The 20,568-nt window shown below is 38.5% G+C and overlaps 1 protein-coding gene and 1 pseudogene across 1 annotated transcript in view; one reads left to right on the top strand and one right to left on the bottom strand.

Annotated features, from left to right (window-relative positions):
* Positions 1–20,568, bottom strand: part of LOC140244419 (uncharacterized) — a 147,360-nt gene that overhangs the window by 62,159 nt on the left and 64,633 nt on the right. Inside the window, exons 2-5 of the mRNA XM_072324057.1 lie at positions 14,542–14,775; positions 13,087–13,309; positions 11,910–12,109; positions 4,545–4,647 (exon numbers count right to left, since the gene is read on the bottom strand). Of these exons, the coding sequence (XP_072180158.1) occupies positions 4,545–4,647; positions 11,910–12,109; positions 13,087–13,309; positions 14,542–14,727 (712 nt within the window). The 5' untranslated portion in view covers positions 14,728–14,775. The remainder of the gene's footprint in view (positions 1–4,544; positions 4,648–11,909; positions 12,110–13,086; positions 13,310–14,541; positions 14,776–20,568) is intronic.
* Positions 5,222–9,352, top strand: LOC140244791 (uncharacterized; annotated as a pseudogene).

Raw genomic sequence — 20,568 nt, 5'->3', positions numbered from 1 at the left:
CTACACCGTTGTCAACATATACCGCCTTCTGTATGCTGTCAATTTTCAAGGGACAGAAAATACTTTTGATTCATCTGAGTACTTTGAACATGGGTGGAAAAACATCGAAGCAATTAAACGGTGACATGGACACCGCCACAAATCATAATTTCAGCGTAGATCGTATTTCTATTTTAACTTCCCAAGAAGAAAAGTCTTCATATGTTAAACAGTAACCAGAGAGACCTTAAAAATAGGTTGAGCGCGAAAAGACCCACATTTCCCTGAAACAGGCGTGTAATGACCACTCTTGTGTCTTTCTTCCGCCACACGTTATGCTCTGATTCTTCTTTCGACCAGGGAGGTGACCTCCCTGTTCCAACTATGGTAGGAAAAAAAGATGCACCACGGCGGTTTGTAAACGGTGTTGACATTTTGCAACGCCGCTAATTGATTATCTCTGCAAGAAGGCGCGCAGATTATTTTGAACCAATGAATCGTGACTAATTACTTGTCATTAAAGGAAGCAAAATTTTGACACGTTATTCTTGAGAGAATTATGTGAACTGATGTCAAGAATTATGTGATGCAAAGGTGATTTATGAGACATGGATGTTGGTTGTTTGTTTTAAAAGAAAAGGGCGATCTTTTTCAATAACTGAGGATTTTTTTTTTGACAGATCGGTGAATAATAATTAAGGTTAGAGCTGCCATAAAACAGTACTGATGCTTGCTTGTTTCATTTCCATCTGAGAAGATGGCTGGATAGCCCATATTATTCAGCTGCAATAGCTGGTCTTCCATGAGGTCCAGTTGTGGCAAGGCGGCACCACTTCTTTGCCTCATGTGTTTTGGACTGTTCAAAAGATATTGAGGGTGGATAATTCTTGTAATGCCCCATCCTGTAATGTGCAATTTGTTTGATAAAATGGTGGGATGGTTTAATTCGTTAAACTATCAAGCCAACACCAGCTCCACGCGAACTGAAGCTCACACACATTAATGGTTGCAGTGCATTTTGTAATACATTGTACAAATGCAACGCCACTATGTGTTTTGTTTTGTTTGTTTGTTTTTTTTTTTGGCTGAATAAAAGACTGGCCACGTGATAGCTCTCCGCTAATCGTTTGATTAGGATCAATATTAAGATCTTTTGATGTGTGGTGGTAATGGATTGATAAGGTGCAAACAATTTACCAATTACTATGAAGTCAATGATCAGACGCGTTATCCACGGGGGGGGGGGGTGGGGATGCTGAGCAAACGGTTTTCGTTTTAGAGAGAAATGAAAAAGAAAAATGGGCGGACAGTCTGACAGTAAGTCCAAATCTTCAGTAGATATGCTGAGCATAACCGGGCCCCAGACAGGTAATATCAGACACTTAACACAGCTGTGATGAAAATGTGCAAATACATCCAAACAGACTGATCATCAAGCACGCACATAAAACGCAGACCTACTCAAAAGTGCACCTTTGTCACGATTTATCAAGAGGCCTGTGATTTTGAGAGCCCTGTTGGACTATGAGACCATACAAGATTATTATGCATTTTTTTTTGGTCATCCCAGCCGATTATTCTTTTAGAGGGGAATTTTCCCTGTTGCTTAAACACACGGCTGAAAGATAATTTTCAACTGAAATATTATTAGTATTCCCCTGTATGTATGCATTAATTATCGTAAAGTATATAATAAATACACGTCACTTAAGATTTCACCAGGTACTGTATCATGGATTTTTGTTTGTCATGATATGTTTGTAGTGAGTAAACAATACTTGTACATAATGTGAAAATTCTACTATCTTTCAAACGTGTGATTCTCCGTTTGTTCTAACAGCGTATTGGCATACCTTCTCCACTCCATTTGACTAGGTATATTTGCCGAATAGAAAGGCAGCGCGGCGGCTTATATTTCTCTTTGGGCTCTTAAGCAGTGCATAGCAAACATATCCCACGGAGGTTGAGTCAATGCGATGCAAGTAAATTTTAGACTGATTTCCCCTGGAGAGGTGCTCAGGGAGAGTAAATAGTATCATTCTCCCGGTGGCGCCCCCCTTTTTTTTTTTCAAGTTATACTTCCCTTTAACGTCCACGATCCATGTGATGTGTGCATCAAGAGGTGTTTGTTTTGTATGATATTACAGCCGTAAATCAGACCTATCAGAATAAGACGAATGACAGCAGGTTGTTGCTCACCTTTTTGTGGACACGTTTTATAACTCTTCAACTTCCAAACTCTTTTGGATCAAACTATAAACTGGTTATGTCTTCATTATTTTCTCTATCTTTACAAGGAGGTACTAGGCGAGCTCGCTTAGTACCTCTTTGGTCTTTATGACGAATTATATACATGTATCTACATAAAGTTAAAGATGACAGAGTTAATAAAACCAAAAAAAAATTTCTATAATATTTGGTCCTTTTTCAAAGTTTTAGTATTTTTAATGCTGATGCATTGACTGACTCTACACATCGGTGCCGATTTATTCCAAACGTTCTTTATTTAGCATGCAGTGCCTGGGTATTTGGAAGCATATTGGAATGGCTGATGATACACCATTCAAAGGATTTAACGTGTGTAGAATTTCACACTTTACCAAAATAACAAGATCGATATTAGAATTTTGTATGCTAATATTTGTATAATGTTTACATAATATAGATGCTTAATGGTGTGTATGTATAATGTGTCTTTTTCTCCGCTTCTCAATTAAAATTATTCTAATCGTCGCATGGCGATCGGAAAGCAACCGGTTGAGACATGCTATTCTTTCACTTGTCGTCTTACAATCTACAATTACATGTATAGGGCGTCAGTTGGACGAAGCGACGTACTGTGACCTCGCCAGTAATAGATGTCCCGAGTGTTTCACGAAAATAAGTTTCCCGCCACGCGCCACTAGAGACACTCTGTCACTAAGAGAGCAGCCGGCAATTCGGCAGAAAGCCTTCACATTTCATTTTTTTTTTAATCGTACATAAACACAGACACGCACTCACACGCACACGTTCATACATGCACGCAATGCATACGTACTAGTATAACACACACGCACACGCGCTCTCACACTAACAGAGGGATGACTCATTGTGGACTATTTATGGTTATCGTTCAAATATATACTTTGCCTTGAGAGTTTCTGGTTAAAAATATGAGCAGAGCGGTGACTTAAAAAAATACTATTGGAGGGACCAAGGCCCACAGTTTTATCCAGAAACTGGAAATTAGACAGAGTATATTGCTTTATATTTTGGATTTAAAAAAAAAAAATCCAAACAAGAGGAGGGAGCATGAGGCGAGAACAACGAGAAGTCGTGTGGTGGATGCGATGTTTTGGAGGAATCCTACGGTGACTGTACGAATCAGGGAGTAATGTCACGTAAAAAGAAGCGAGCGATGTCAGATTTGCTTTGTGATGTCACAATTGTTTCGTTTCATTTCAGAAAGTGACCCGACGAAGCAGCATGCAATGTCACGAGTGTTCTGTGATGTCACAATTGTGTTGTGACATTATTTCAGAAATAATGTACTTTTTGGAAAATATCATAAAAAGTGGCGTTATTTTCCATATTCTGTAAAAGTGGAAATTTTCGCGGTGGTGAAATTTTCGTGCATTTCGCGCAATCCGAAACTAGCGTGAAAATAATAGCACGCAAATAGTTGAGTATCTGAATATAAGAACGACCCAAGTCCATGGAAGACCATTTCGAGTAAACTTAAAATAACTTCATATCTTTTTTATTTGTCCAATAATATTCTATTTAACTGTGATTGAAAGGCAGTATTGTATTTACAAATTAGAACATTTACATTAATTGTGGAGAGGCCATTTTGTGTGATGGACTTGGGTCGTTCTTTGAATCATATACATGATATTCTGCTATAGAGATGAGAGAAGGATGAGAGAGGGAGCTATATGCATGTAAGAATGACCCAAGTCCTTCATTCTACATTCATATAAGATTTAACTCATTAATTTCAGGCACCCTCGGGGGTAATTAGGATTTATCATTTATACACAAGATGAGTCCATGCATAAGCTACAATTTCCCATGTCAAACTGAATTTGGCCAAAAATTGGACTTGGGTCGTTCTTATATTCAGGTCTTCATTTTTATTTGCCATATGTTCCAGCAGTTTATGACTTGATTCCGCGGAAATAAAAACATGCAAAAGTCTTCTTACCCTGCCGAGGGCGAAAACTTAGTCGCGCGAAAATATTCACTTTTACAGTAGTATATCACGGAGTGTGAAGCATTGTCAAAATACATTTAATTACGCGTGAAGCTCATCAAAGGATAGATTTTTTTAATCCAAATATCAAAACTATTTAAATGTTGTTTCGAGATGCTTCGCTACAGAATGAAATTGCTCTAAGATACAAAGTGATATGACATACAGCGTAAAGGTGTCTGCTGCAAGAAGAAGCTACTTAACGAGCTAAAGAGAGAGAGAGAGAGAGAGAGAGAGAGAGAGAAGAAAAACAAAACAAAACACTCTGTCATGTCTGTAGGCTTATAGACAACAAACAAACAAATCAGAACAAAACCAAAATTCTTACGTTCTTTGTAGCACACGAATGTGTGAGTGTCGTTGCAGTCCGAAATGACGGAATTCCCTGTTATATTCATGACGTAACAATGTGGCGACGAGACGTGGTCTGGCTGCAGGAAAACAAAAGAAGAACAAAAACATTTTTGTTTTGTAGAGCAAAGAAAAAACAGCAATAGCAACTGATGAACTCTGAGTTGTTTTGCAATAGCGTATAACCACCCTTATCTTAACTTCCATTATTTGCTGTTTCATCAATGCAAAGAATGCCTACACGTTTCGATCCTATATCGTTCATATCCGTGTTCCACTTAAAGTGGTTAACAATTATTGGTTAAATTGCACTCTTCCCTACACAATATTTCGAAGTCAGTACGTTTCCAATCACTGCCGGTTATCCGTATACTTTCAGCAAAAGATGTTTCTCTGGATAATATTTTGCTAGAATTGTGTGCGATCTTACCCTTCAGCAATTATTAGATGGTGATTCCAAAAAGATGAATGTTTTTTCTCTCCATTAAATTGCGAATTTTTCTTTGTATCGTACGCAGCTTGATTCGGTTATAATAATATGTTATGTACAAGGTGACGTCTGCATCTATTCGTACTTGATAAATCCTTCAAAAAATCTTCCTCCTCCGCTTTTGGGCGAGAACTGAGCGAAAATGAGATATAACGGTGATACTAATGAACGTTAGATATAGAGTCAACATTAGTTTTGGTAACAAGGAGGACGATGGTGATGATAGTGGTGGTTCTAGTGGTGTCGATGTTGGCTATGATGATGGGGATGGTGATGAAACTGATGACGATGATGGTGATGGTTATCAAGAAAGTGATGACTATGGACAACAGTACCGTTGCCTATACGTCGGTAAAAAACGTTTACAGTGAAAAGGTGCTTGGAATAGTGATGGATGCACTCTAAATCCATGGAGTAAAATTTTGCTAAAGTAAACTCAAGAGTGCTCAATATTGAGCAAGATTGCACATTTATCAGCGGTAAATTCGCCTTTATTGAGCAAACTCGTTCTTTTTATCCCTTTTTACTCAATATTTACATACTTTCATTTTGCTCTTCTTCGTGAGTAAGGTTTGCTCCATTATCTTACTCAACTCGGAGTAAACTGCATTTTACACTCTCGCTGTTTACACTGTACCAGGCCAGCCCAGTCGCGATATTGCTAAGTTAGGTGTAAAAAGCACGGTAACACGCGGATGACTGGTCTTTTACACTTGCGCGCGCACGTGCATGATATGCATGGCGTGTAAAGCCAGCCAAACTAGCAACTACTTTGACGCGACATCGACAGCGCAGGGACGAAGCATTATGGCGGACAGCGAAGTTGCTTTTTTGCTGCATCAATGGGGTCTTGTTGACCAAATCTCCAACTTTAGAAGTAAGTATAGATTAACAGTATATTTCTTTCTAACAATGTAGATGCTTCAAGTTATTTGATTGTATTTTATGGTACCGTTCGTGGTTCGGAAGTGGTAGGCCTACCTACGACTACGTTGACCTTGCCCGCGCCGCACAGCAGCTGGTTTTGCACTTCAAGCGTATGTACTCGGCGGCCGGCCCTCGGGGCTGGCTCTTCAATGGCCGGCCGGCCGGCCCAGGTTCGACCTAGTCGATAGTCACTGACACAGGTCCAATACTCATACCGGCAATGCCAATGGAGATTTTTTTATATTTTTTTTTCATTATTACTTAATTACAATTAAGTCTGACAAAAGTAGATCTAACAAGTTAGATCTAAGTGATAAGTACATGTATGTAAAGTCTGTAAGTGCAAGAACTTTCTTACTCTTACTTTTTAGTATTTAATAATTTAGATAGGGCCTTTTTAGACTTGTTAGATCTACTTTTGTCAGACTACGCCTGTAGAGTAAGACAAGTTATAGACATCTTTATAGTCTATACTATACGCCTAGTGTAGATAATTACTGTCTACTGGTTTGTTTGAAGCCTTGAGGCTTGCCTTTGATTTGTATGAGGTCTGGATGCACAGATTACAACAAATATTTTGTAACAAAGTCAAAGAGGTGGAATAATGCAGGAGAGTCTACATCGTGTTACTAGTTAGTTCAAAGGCTTCAAACTGTGTCTGTTCTGTGGAATTTGCCATTTTGAAAATGTATCTAGATTTACCTCAAGGCACATTTCCAAACTGTCAAAAATCTGCCGAACAGACACAGTTTGAAACCTTCAACTAAATACATGTAATGATGTAGAAAAAGAATATAACTCTACAATAATATTGTACTGGTAAGTTACATCCCGTATATAGTCTAGCTGTCTGCTATCTTTTCCTTCAGACTCAGTAGACTATTGTGCAACTACGATGGTGAGAATTCAAGATCTAACAGGCAAATTAACAGACAAAAAAACAAAATATCTGCAAAAACATGTTTTGTTGATGTTGTTTCTTGTTTCTTTGCAGATTGAGCAGGATTACAACAAGCTATTTGATGGAAAGGGGGACCTTCTCTTCACAAAGTGGCCAGTAGTATCATCTTGCATTCTGGACTATGGGAACAGAATTTCTCCAAGGTGGAAGGTGAAATTTGGAGTACAAGAAAAACGTGATGAGGACTTCACCAGCAAGGTGTGTAATTATTGATAGGTACCGTAAACTGAGGGGACATTTGACAGGCGGGGGACTTTGGACAGTTCAGACAACTTCACTTACATTATTGTGCTGCTTGCAATATACAAGAGAAGTGCAGTAATTCAAATATTCACACATCCCCCTTTCATAACCTACAAAAATATTTGCAAAAAAAAAAAACAACAACAGCCAAAAAAAAAAAATGTAAGTAAAACAATTCCTGTCCAAAGTCACCCAACTGTTCCGTCCCCCAGTTCACGGTATAACACATTACATTTGATTTTAAAATGATGTGATATACACTTCATCATCCCTCATTATGTAGATGTAATAGGATTTACAGAAGTGTTTTATTCCATTGCATTCTTCAAAATGGTGTATTCAGTAAAAACAGCACCAAGGGTCTTGTGCGCTCTTTCCAACATCTGGCACCGAGGCAAGTGCTGGAATCAAGCTACTTCCAACTACTGCTGTTCGTGGCTTCTGTTGTTGCTCATCACATTAACCCTTTTTTAAATCTTTGTTATAGCCCCAACCTAAAATTGGGCACCTTCCCCAAATATAAAGCACACCACCAATTCTTCCATAAAAGAGCAGTGTGCAATGTCTGCAAATCTGCATAATAATCCAAAGTCATCACAGGCCGATCCAGGATTCTTAAAAGGGGATGGAGGGGGAGGGGGCGGGCGAAAATTTTGCCGTATTTTCATGTGATTACTATAGAAAAAAAAAATAGCATAAAAAGGGGAGGGGCTGTGGTTGATTTTTTTTTTTGCGTGTGATGACTAAAAATGTGTAATCAGCCAAATAAGGGGTGGCAGCGGCTTATTCGCCCCCAATCCCCCACTGGTTATAAAATAAGCCTTGAATTTGAAGAGATATAAAGCTGATATGTGAATTGAAAATATGCCAGGATTGATTTGTGGTGTGAAGACATATGTAGCCTAAAATCTTTCATATTCTAATAAAGACTTTTTGTGTACTCCACTAACAGTAGAAAAGGCAAATCTGGGTTTTCTTATGCTGTCACATCTGTTCCCGGGCAAGAAGTCATCAAAAAGGGGGGAGAGCCTCTTCCAAGAGTCATTAGAGTGTTTCATCGACTGCCAAAAGGTATGTCAAATGTTTGTAGCAAAAGCAGTATTAGTGAAGAAAATTGAAAATTTTGTGTAAGTATGGGTCACATCTCCATACAGCAAGTCAAAACATGAACACTTTGATGCTTCATCAAAAAGGAATGTGTATTGAATACAAAGTTCCAGTAACTGTTATGTGCTACTAAAATGTTTACATCTGTTTGTCTGAAAGCTTATATGTCAAAGTTATATTTCAGGTATTACTGATGTCAAGTTTTATGTAATAGGGTCCTGGCATGTGAACTTTGAATCTCTTAAGATGGTAAGAATTGTAACCATTTGAATTTTACCCGTACCAGAACTCGCTGGCCCTATTATTAAACTATATATAGGATTACTTACAAGTCCAACAGGGGAAGGAAAATGCGTAGAGTATTAATCACAAAGATTTGGGTGATGTGTTGCAAACTTTTAACCTAAAGCAATATTGACTGAAATCAATCATTTCAAAATATCACCACGGGAAACTATTGATGGTAGTCGTTTCTTTCAGATCTTTATTTTTTGATCGAAACTATTTCTTTCCAGTATAGTGGAAGAAACAGCAAACTTCGTTTTTCAAACTTTGTGAACCATAAGATAAGATATACTTCTTTTTATATCTATTATTTGCAGGAAGCTAGGAACCAGTCTCGAGGCCTACCGAAAAGACCATGGGAGGAACCAGCCTTTCGTCCTGGCTGTAGGGAAAGATGTCTGCCAGCCAATTCAGTGCTTCGTCATTCTGGAGAGCCAGTGTTTGAGAGAAAGGGCCTAGTATCTGCTGTTGACCTCTGCTATAAGATATTTCAGATCTTTGATCTGGAGTATCCAGCAGGGGCTCGAGCCATGTGTGTGATCTTGGTCACTGTGGTTTACGGGGTGGAAGCAGGTGCCAGAGAAACAGGGGCAGTAAAGGCCTTCAGAGCCTACTACCATTTTAATAAGAAGTAGACAAAATGTTCAGCTGAAGACTGGTATTAACTTCATGGTTAGGGGCAGACACCTCAGTATGTTGTAAAAAATAATAATAATCGTGTATTCGTGGATTCCATTTCAGGTTCTTATATAGTACGGCAGCATTATACCTCTGTAATTACATGTGAATGTTGTGTTGTTTTTCTTTTTTTAAGTTGAGTTAGGACGAGCTGAATGCTATATCTAAGTGTAATATACTCTGGTGATGTATTTCCCCAAATGGCAAATTTACTTCAAATCTGAAACAGACAAAAATATATCTTTGAGGCCTTCTGCTGGAGGTGCTTATTCCACATTATAATTTTGATTAATTTTCAGTGTTAAGTCTCGTTTACACGGCATCACGGCACAGCATTTACAAGATATCTTGTCTGTGATTGGTCAGTGCGCTACTCTGCGCGCAGAGTGTTCAACACATTAACCAATCACGGCTTAGATATCGCGTTAATGCTGCGCCATGATACCGTGCCAGATACGGTATAAATGCGCCTTTATACTTGTTATGTCTGTGCCCATTGAAGACATATTTCTGGTTCCTTTATGTGAAGAATTAGATATCATGTACGTGTACCAACTTATTGATTATTTTGTCCTTTGAGAGGGTCTACAGCTAGTTTACATTAACCGGTTAAGAAAATATCATAACTTGAAGTGTCATCATTCAACTGCATGCCTTATTTTCCTATCATGTAAAATTTTACATGTGTACAAGCTCTGCATGCATAAAGACAGTCTATTTCAGTGTATAAAGTTGCAGTGTATAAAGGAACTTAGAAGTAACAACTCAATTTCATGTGTGTTCATATGGCCATATATTTTGCAAAGGGTGTTCTATAAGACCAAGGTTTACAATTTATGTGATATAAGACTTTGCTGGAATATAAATGTAGAGCAACCAAAATATTGACCTTGCTATAATCTTGTTAGAATACTTCGTCGGTTGAGAATGATAAGGGCGTTAAGTTGCCACAAAACCCATAGTGTTCAAGACCACTTAACGCCCTTCTCATTCTCAACAGATGACTTGTGCCTTCACATGGGAAGGATATTGACCATATATTAGGAAAGAAACACTTGTACTTTGTGCGGGTATCCTTGTTTTGATTTTTTTGTTATAACACAAGAAATTATAACAAATGTTTAGATTGGACCAAAATCGAGAAATGAGTTGTAAATGTTGTAATTGAAGCTTTGAGAAAACCTAGAATCAGAGTGTCATTCCATTTGGTTCTACACTTTAATCCTACCAGAGACTGGAAAGGAAGTGATGTATAGCACAAGATGTTTTAGATAAATCACAGTTTATTTTAGTTTTACATGGAAAAGAAAAGTTGTGACAGGTTGATCGCAAGCTTTATTTTTTTTCTACCATGTAAAGTTCTGCATGCATGTTACATGCTCTGCATGTAAGCACAGTCTAAATCAATGTTCCAGAGAAAAATAAGTTGTAAGTAACAACTGAATTCCATGTTGTTGTTTTCCTTATTTCATGCAGTTTAAAGTATAACATACTACCAGCTTTTCGTGTATGTTTGTTATATATGTTTTATTTCTAAGAAGATGAATAGTTCAGCTCAAAAAAAAAATATTTGTTTACCTTCACAATAAAGGTAATAACGATATATTTTTTTGTCATGTGTTACTTATTTGGGTTTTATGTCGCAAACTATTTTTGGTCTGTAGCATGCACTTGCTAGCTTGCCTTGTCAACTTCAAATGTACCATGAGAATGTGCAAGTCACATTTCACGTGTTTCTTATGTCATGTATATCAAACTGTACTTTTAAAATGAATTGTACATTGCAAATACGTAAGCAGGCCGACCAAAATTGTTTTGCCACAAAAGTAAAAAACAATTTACACTTTCCTCGTGTTCTACAGAATGGTCAATTGGGAGTAAAATTGAACTTACACATAACCCCGATCAAAATGGACACATGGCCAAAGATGGTTAAAAATCAGAATAGTCATCTGGGATTAAAATCAAATTTACACATTACCCCGATCAAAATGGACACATGGTCAAAAATGAGTAAAAATAAAATTACTCAATAATAAAGCAAAACAAATTTTACTCTTCACTGGGTAAAAGAGGAGCTCAAATATGACCAAACTTTTACTCAACTAAGAGTGGTTAAAACTTTACTCAATTCTGACCATGTGGCCGTTTTACTCAATTTTTAGTGAAATTTTTCTTAGAGTGTGGTGATGGTGCTGTGGTGGTGTTTCTACAGACCTACGTAATAACGATGATAAGACCATGATAATGTTGACAATTGCGAGGATTATTAGCTGAAGTTCTTGAGATGTGTTGTAATTTTGGGTGTTGTTCGTTATTCCGAAGGTTCGTTATTCCGAAGGATCGTTAATCCGAAAATGAAATAGGGTTCGCTATTCCGAAGGCTCGTTTATCCGAAAATGATACAGGGTTCGTTATTCCGAAGGTTCGTTAATCCGAAGGTTCGTTGATCCGAAATGAAATAGGGTCCGTAACGAACCTTCGGAGTAACGAGCTTTGTTTCATTATCGGATTAACGAACCTTCGGAATAACGAATCTTCGGAATAACGAACCTTCGGACCAAAGACTGTAACCGTGTGTGTGTGTGTGTGTGGGGGGGGGGGGGATTAGTGGTAATAGTGGTAGTTATGAAAGGGAAATTGGAGCACACCTTTCCAATCCAGTATGTGAAGTTGTCTATTTCACTTCCAAGAGGCTTTTTGACTGGAGCATTCTCGTTGCCGACAAGATAGGCGCCCAACTGACGACACTGGTAGTTGGCCTTGTCGTACGTTAGACGTTCCCGCAAGTGGCGATAACACCTCTTCTTGTGGAAAGACCATTCTGGTGGGCACTTCTTTGCCTTGTCTTCTAGAGAAAAACAAAAGAGAATTAACACACATACGTAAACACACATATGCACTTATATCATGTTATAGTATCATAAGGATGATATTATGTCTATTTGAAAGTGTTATATAAAATTTGACATCCACGCTTCGGGAGTTATATTTTCCCGAGAGGTTTTATTTTAGATTACAATTTTCATTAACATAATCTATTATCTCAAGATGTCAATATAACTCCCAAGAGACTGTAAAGGTCGTATTACAACGACAGAAAAGTAGGCAATAGTCGTTATGTTACATGGTCTAAATAAGTACAAATCATTTCAACATTCCAGCCCCGTCGGCGGGCAGCCCAAATTCTTGAATTACTGTTCCTTATGAAATATGTATACCTGACGCCACTGCTCGCAATATAACGATTTAGATACTCATTGTACCAGTCGCGTGATTAGTGATTGCATTGTGACCAATCACCGACCAGTATTTATGTAGACCATTTGATGTTATTGTGTATGATATCATATCATATCATATTACATTATGATTGATAGATTGATTTTATTTTCCGTAAACCTCACAACAAAAACAATAACAACAACGGCTGGATAGCCCATATTCAGCGATGCCAACATGATATCGCTGGTCTTCTATGGGATCCAGAACATCAAAATTATAAATACAATAATTCAGTGAAAATATTGATCACATGTACATTACTAGTATAGTGTAATATAATGTTAAATCATATCATATTCTGAATATATCTCATTACGCCCAGTACTTTTGCTTGTCTTTTAGCTTGTCTTTTTTAAAGCAAAAACGGATACTGATTTATCGGTCCAGGAAGCTACGTCGGCGACGAGAAAAAGAGTAGGCCTAAAGCACTTTATTTAGAGTATTATGTTTGTTTTTTTCTTTCAAAACGTTGTCTGCTCGGAGTTTGATTGAATTAGAATTAATTTCACTTGTAAGGATACGATGAATCGACTGATAGCTTACCTTGTTTACTTACGGGTTTGTAGTGACATTTGACCCGGCTGGGAGAGCGCGCGATGCAAGCTCTTTGTTCGGTAACGTTGGCATCCATCCGACACGACAGCCCGACGGGCGTACGCGCGCAAGTGACGAATGTGTACGTGTTGTCTTCATCGCTGTCACCCAAGGGTGTGGAATTGTTGGTCGAAGATGCATAGTCCACATCACTCCACAGTCTGTACTCATCCTGCGGGTATATATACAAGAAAATCACATAATGACGTCTACATATCATATTTCATGTTTGAGAAACAACTCAAAATGTCGACTAGTAAGTTGCTCTTGTCGTCTACAACTTAAGGAGGCAAAATGTCTTACGCATCTCATTGTGTACAGCTTACATAAGAGTACAATATCTATAATAACACGGGTTGAGATTGCAATTACATGTATCAAATTGACACAACAGGAATAATATGATGTCACTGTAAAATATGAAAAGTTATCTTTATATCCAAGGCAGTCTCTGCAGCGTTTATAGCACCGTTCTTCCAGAGGGCCATGCTCTTATCATTTGCCCATAGCAGATGCCAGGTACCCATTCATTCATACACCTGTGTCGAGAGAGACTAGCCCTGTAGGAACAGAATCCGGAACCTCTGCTTAAAAGTCAGGCTTCTAATCTCCCATCCCGCGGAGCCCTCACATTTAAAAACAAATCCACTCTAACATGATAATCTTTAAAGACCCAGTTGTGATAAATGCAGGTTTTTTCACCAAGATCTGGGAGTGTTGTTGGGTCTTTTAACTAGTGTAGGATTGATGATGCGGAATCATACTATAATTCGAGCAACGTTTGTCTGTCTGTTTGTTCCTCTACTCCTCCTAGGTCCTTGATTCGATCTCCATTATACTTAGTGGGTGGATGCAGGCTGACCGCGAAATTGCCCTTGAGGGATTCATTTTTGGAAAGGTCAAGGTCACTGGGGGTCAAAGGTCAAAGAACTTCTAATCTCCGTCAGCTGCAATAATCAGACACCCGATAGAGGGCGCTGTATATGGGATTCCCCCAGAAATATCCTCGATCATGTCGATGGGGATTTCCAAGTTGTAGGCCTACTTATGCTTCCAGCAAGTTTGGCCAAGATCGGACCAGTAGCGCAAAACAGTTATTTGACCTCCGTTGACCCAGTGACCGTGACCATTTCAGGGGGAATCCCCATAGAGGATTTCTGGGCACTGGCTGAAGCTAAACAAGCATGATACATATACTTCATCATAGCCCCCCCCCCCCCCCCCCCCCATGCCCCACTTCGGCTGATTCAGCACTCCACGGGTACATTGACTAGTTGGATAAATGTTATCATCACCAGTAGACGGATAGATGCTTCAAATCATCATCATCTAAGGAACGATGTGAGATGCAGATCAATAAATGAAATCAACGGATTAGATTAAGCTAATCAACCAGGCAATTACCTGACCAGTGTTCCTCGACCCGAAATAGACGCAGGTCATCTGATCACCTTCGCAACTGAACAGCGTGCTTTCGCCGCTCCCCGCGCACTCCCGGTTGTCGCTGTTCTCTTGGTGCATCTGCCTCGCCAGGTGACTGGAGTTCCCCTTGATGCGGAAGCACGCCGGAGAGATGGAATTGTTGTCCATGGCCTCCGAGAAGCAATCGCACAGTCCCCGGCAACTTGGCTGCCATGACTAGAGAATAACAAGAACACAGGAGAAAAAAGGAAAGAAGATAAAGGGTTAAATGGGTTCAGCGAAATGAAACTTTTGCGTGGCTTATTCGAATCGCATTTAAGTTTACGCGTGACTTGATAACAAATGATCTATAGCCTTTAGCATGTTTATAGCGTTGCTGGTACACAACTGCAGTATGATCAAAAGTATGACATTGGAAGAATTAAGATGACAATAATCAAGATTTTATATGTGATTTTGATTTCACTGTGATATAATTTGATTTCATTTATTTCAATACGGTCTAAAAAGCCTGCTATAGTGAACTCCCGTTATAACGAAGTTCTCGTGACCGGCAATTTTCTTTCGTTATATCGAAAATTCGCCATAACCGAACAAAATAAATAACAAAAACATGAAATAGCGGATGTTGCAGCGTGAATTTCTATTTAGTTGTAAAAGGGAATTTGGTTATAACCTTGTTCGTTATAACGGGAGTGCACCGCATCAGCTTTAAAGCTACTTTCCAGCAGGGTAATGCATAAGAGTTAACAGAATTGATTCATGAATAAACAGTAAAACCAGTACAAAAGTAAAAAAAAAAAAATCTGATTAAATACAGCGTAATTGACAAACAAATAAGCAAGACTGAATAGCAGAGCAAATATCAAACACAAAATTACTGGCAATGGCAACGAGAACATTTATATGACGACAGCAATAAGATTACGACTGTGAGCAAATATGGGTAGGTAGTCAGAACTAATAACATAAACATGTGAAATATTCTTAAAACTTCCCGTAATCAATACGTCGTCTTGACTCTGCTCTCTTCTTGCATTTTGCACTGCGATACAATCACACGCATAACCAATATTTTGGATGAGTGTCTTTGTATGCTCATAACCAGATAGACAAGGAATTCAAAGGAAAATTGTTTGATACTACTGAACTTATTTCATTATTCGCTTGTCAATGCTTGTAGCTGTCAAACCTAATAAAATCGATTCTGACTGCAATAATGCGGGCTTTTCAACCTTTATCCATTGTCTGGAAATACAAGTGAGTAAGGTTTGATGTGAGCATCAACCCACTGTGCATTGTTGTTTCTGTGAGTGTTCATTGTTTCACATGTTTTATGTTATTGTTTTGACTACGTATATTTGCTCACCGCCTTAATCGTATTTTTGTCGTCATATATTGTTCTCTCATAGTCATGCCACTTATTTTGTGTCAGATATTCCAGTGATCAAGGTGTTAACAGAAGCTATATACAGGAGAGATTGAAAAAATTTGTATATAGTTTCTGCTTGATTGGATCTTTTATTTATTTGCAGCTTTCTGTATATTCTGGGTCATCTACCGGAGATATGAACAAAGGCTTTTTATTCACGATGAAAGCTGTTAAACATTTATTGACAGGAAAAGGCCACCAGCCTCTTTCAATCTGTTTTCTCTTGTGCACTTGCAAAGAACTAATTTCATCAGTAGCTTATTTCCGTGTAAATAATTCATTCTAGAGAACAACAACAGGACTATAGGCAGGCGAAACGCTAGAATAAAAAGCAACACAATGATTTAACGTGCTCTACTCCATCCACGTGTGCTTTCCTTGCTTATCTAAATGGTTGACAGAGTGCTGGGCTGCCGAGATTGTAAAATTCATAAAGACTGGATGCGAACCAGGCTGTGTGGAAGGTCTGCGTGTTTAAAGATGTGCAGACCTGGTAAGGAGAAAATGGAACGGCAAAATGCCCTTGTTCATTTAAAAGCTTACACTCGCAGATTGTGGTAGGCGCTGACAGGGACGAGATCGCGTTCGAGGAAATTTTGTCCTCTGAAAATATTGCCTCCATCGAGGGTGATGGTGAGTAGGGTCTTACGCCCCATCCTCTCATTACAAAGAATGAGAAGATTCACAACAGAAGAGAGAGGGGAGATATATATAGAGAGTTATTTTCTGATTTTGTTCCGCAGCGTTTTTCTGTATCATTGATTCGTATAGGTTTTTATCGAGGGGCATAGAGCGTTTTTTTTTTGTCTAAACTATTGAATAATCGAAACAAAACAGTGAGTTTTGAGGTTTGCCATAATGTGTGTATGTGCGTGTTAGTGTAGGTGTGTGCGCGTTTTGTTTATGTGTATGTGCGCGCGTGTGTGTGTGTGTGCTTTTTTTTATATTGACCCGTGAGACCAAGAACCAAGAGGTTAATCGTGTTCACTATACTTTAATGGGCGTCTACCTTGGCGCATACAGTCAGAAAGGGAGCAAAAGGTCATGATATTTAGACCAGCCGTTAGAAAATTATGTCATGTGCATAGTAATTGTTAAGTGGGCAAGATATTTGTGGTAACGTTATGTCCGCAGATGAGAAATGGCCTTGGAAGGGAGTGATCACTATTAACCCTATAAAGCCCAAGCTATTTTGACCCCTTCCAGGCCCAAGGGGGGGGGGGGGCACATTGTGCCCCCCCTATATAACTTCTTTATTATATGATGTATGACCGTCATATTTGGCACATGGGTAGAGCAACTCATACTCTACAAGACCCAACATTTGAAATTTCCCAAGGTCATCTACTGAGGTCGCTATTAACCAAAATAAAAAGAAATACATAGGAAATATGCTAAATCGTGTTTTTTTCTTTTTATTTCTTTATCCCAACTATATATGTTTTTATTTCATATCAATCATTTTCATATTTACCACAAAGGAACAGCAAGTCAACCTTCACTATTTGTTACTGTTGAAATTTCTCAAGGTCAACATGTGGGGGCGCTATTCAATACAATATAAAGAAATATATGAAACCTATGATGTATTGCTTGGAATGGGTAGATATATTGGTATCATATTTCATATTTCCAAAATATTGAAATTTTAAGTTTGCAGATTGATAATATGATGAAGAAATGATATTACAGGCAAAGCTTGTGTGAAGATAACACAAAATAAAAGGGTAGTCTTTGGAAAATCTATTGTTTGATGTCTATGTCATATAAAAAATAAAGGAAATAATAAGAAGACCATTTCAGGGTAATTCACAACCATAATAACTTCACATTTTGGTCCTTCAGCAAATTACAGCCAAGAGAACCCCCATTCCATCCATTATTATATTGTTAACTGAAATTTGAACAGAAAATCATGCAAAATCTGACGAACATGGTTGTAAGTTTACGGTTGCCATGGCAACCAGCAATATCGGATATAGCTAAATTATATATCAAAATGTTCGCAATAAGATTTTAGGAAAAGTCACCAAATTTGGTTGAAATCGAGTAAAAGGTGTAGGAGTGGCAAACGAAAATATGGTAGGGGGGCACAATGTGCCCCCCCTTGGGCTTTATAGGGTTAATGGTCATTGCTGCCCGTCGTATGACCGAGGCGTAACTCGACGGCCTTTTTTGACCCGCACATAAAGTTAATTTGCCAGCCGATGAGGAGCCCATACTATGTGTCAAACGGAGAAAGAAAAAATCAACAACAACACTGACAGACAAACCCCTCGCGACAAACAGACGCCGGTCACCGCTATCATACAGTACTCTATGATATGTACAGCGCGTGTTTCGGAAGGGAGGAAAATATTGGTGGCACAACAACTTGTCACACGCACCATTTCTGACAACAAACAAATCACCACCACCATACCAGACTATAAGTATCAACAAAACTTTATTCCTCCCCTTGCCTTGAGCACTATCATCCCTAGTCTCGATCAATCCTCTACTCAAACGTGGGCCGAACATGCCAGACCCACTTTGCACAAATTCATTTTCATGACACGCAGGTTGAATAAACACTGAGAACTGTGCACATAAGTGTAATGACTTGACACAATATGTGTTTTCTTGGTATAATACATCGTTGTACATTATGAATGGCATCACGATGTTCTCACGCACCGTTATGTTCTCTTAATCTCTTTGCTTTCACTTCCTGGTATAATCAGTTCGATCACATACTCGTTTTCCAGGAATTTCGTCATAAATAAATAAATAGATGGATGGATGAATGAATGAATGAATGAATGAATTACATAATGTATGTAGGTCCTATACATATTTAAACACACACGTCATAACAAATACATTAGTATCATAATAATAAGAGGGGGTTTTGTTGTTGTTGTCCAGTAAAGAAACATCAACTAGCACTTTGATTCGCCCATGGACCTACAACGTTGTAGGTCCATGATTCGCCAAATGATGGAAAGAGTGAAAAAATACGGACATTTTTATAGCGTCAACTCTGACGCTAAATAAAATAATTTATTCTTCATTCTTATTATCACAAATTCTGAAACTTTGTCCTCAGTATAACTAATTCATATTTGTTCAAATGTAAAAATCTGAAATTCATCCGGAGGTCTCCTTTAAGCGTACAGAGAGTTACAATGTGCAGGTGTATTTCAATGCTAAATTGACGGATAGCCCGTTTTCCTCTCTTCTCTCTCTCTCTCCCTCTCCCTATCTCTCCCCATCTCTCTCTCTCTCCTCTCCAACCCCTCACACACACTCTCTTTCCCGCTCGCTTTTCCGACCTTTTTTTTTTGTTTTGTTTTTAACCCCCCTCTCTCTCCAGCTATCTTTCTCTTCTCGGTCAGAATGCTGTCTGCCGTCGGAAACTCGCCACCGCTACGCCTCATTTGAGGCGACATGATGCCATTTTGAAATTTTTCTGAAAAAACCCCCAACTGAGCTGCATGCTATGTGGCCTCAATTTTCGGAGTTCAGCACTTTCAAATAGAATATATTATCCTGTACATTGAAAATTCTGACAGAGTTTTTCGTAGAGGATGTATAGTAGTTATTCAGTTTATTCAGTTAGTACTCAATTACAAGCTTGCTCATTTACAACTGGCGCGTGGATCTAGGGCAGAAGGCGCCGAACCTAAAACTTTTGATGAACTTTCCTCGTAATCTTCGCATCAAGTAAAGCAGTTGCTAATGATTTTTTCTCTTACTTCGACCAGGTACCCGAGATGGAGTGCTTTCATACCACCTACATTTTTATTATAAAGCTATTTCTAATCTTGGATTATAGTTATTGTTCATCTTTAAAATGTTTACATCGATTGCATATCACACACCCATGATGCTTAGCAAAAGATATTGTCTGGATGTCTTGACTTGTTCAGGTATTCTGAAGTGATTTGAGACAACCAAATCAGCACTTGCATGTGTCAATACTTTATCTACCAACAGACAAGGGAATTTTCGTAGTGATCGTTCAGAATGACAAGGGAAGCCACTGTTATCAAAATGACAAGCATGTTAAATCATCCTATACGCACTCCGTATGATGTACTTCGTGACATGTGTCTAATTGCAGAGAACAAACTAAGGTAGCGAGAAACCGTGCCAAACAATGCAAGTCGTCTGCTCGAGTCTGATAAAAGTCCCGCCACAATCACAAGTCAGAGAGAACCCCTTTATACCTCATAGGGGACAAACTCATTAAGGATCGCATACTGCCTTCTGAGATAGGCCCCTTGATTTAGTGTCCGATCGATTAAATTCTATTACAAGAAATGCAAATCGTTTCTTTCCCTCACATTGCACGACACCAACGCAGATATAATTTTCATGTTGTCAACAGAGTTTACTTAAAGTGCACTTTCTATAATGTTAGTTTTCACTGCGTTTGTCCTATATTAACTGAACCATAATTTCCATCGATGAAATTAACCTAACTCTGTCAAGCTTACTCTAAGTGTTAAGCAGGGATTACATGATTGCAAGAAATATTTTAGTCATATGATTTATCTTGATTGATACAGCCAATCATACCACAATTATTGATA

Source organism: Diadema setosum, chromosome 21 (genome assembly GCF_964275005.1).
Source record: "Diadema setosum chromosome 21, eeDiaSeto1, whole genome shotgun sequence".
NCBI classification, from domain to species: Eukaryota; Metazoa; Echinodermata; class Echinoidea; order Diadematoida; family Diadematidae; genus Diadema; species Diadema setosum.
This window is presented reverse-complemented; position numbering and strand designations above follow the sequence as displayed.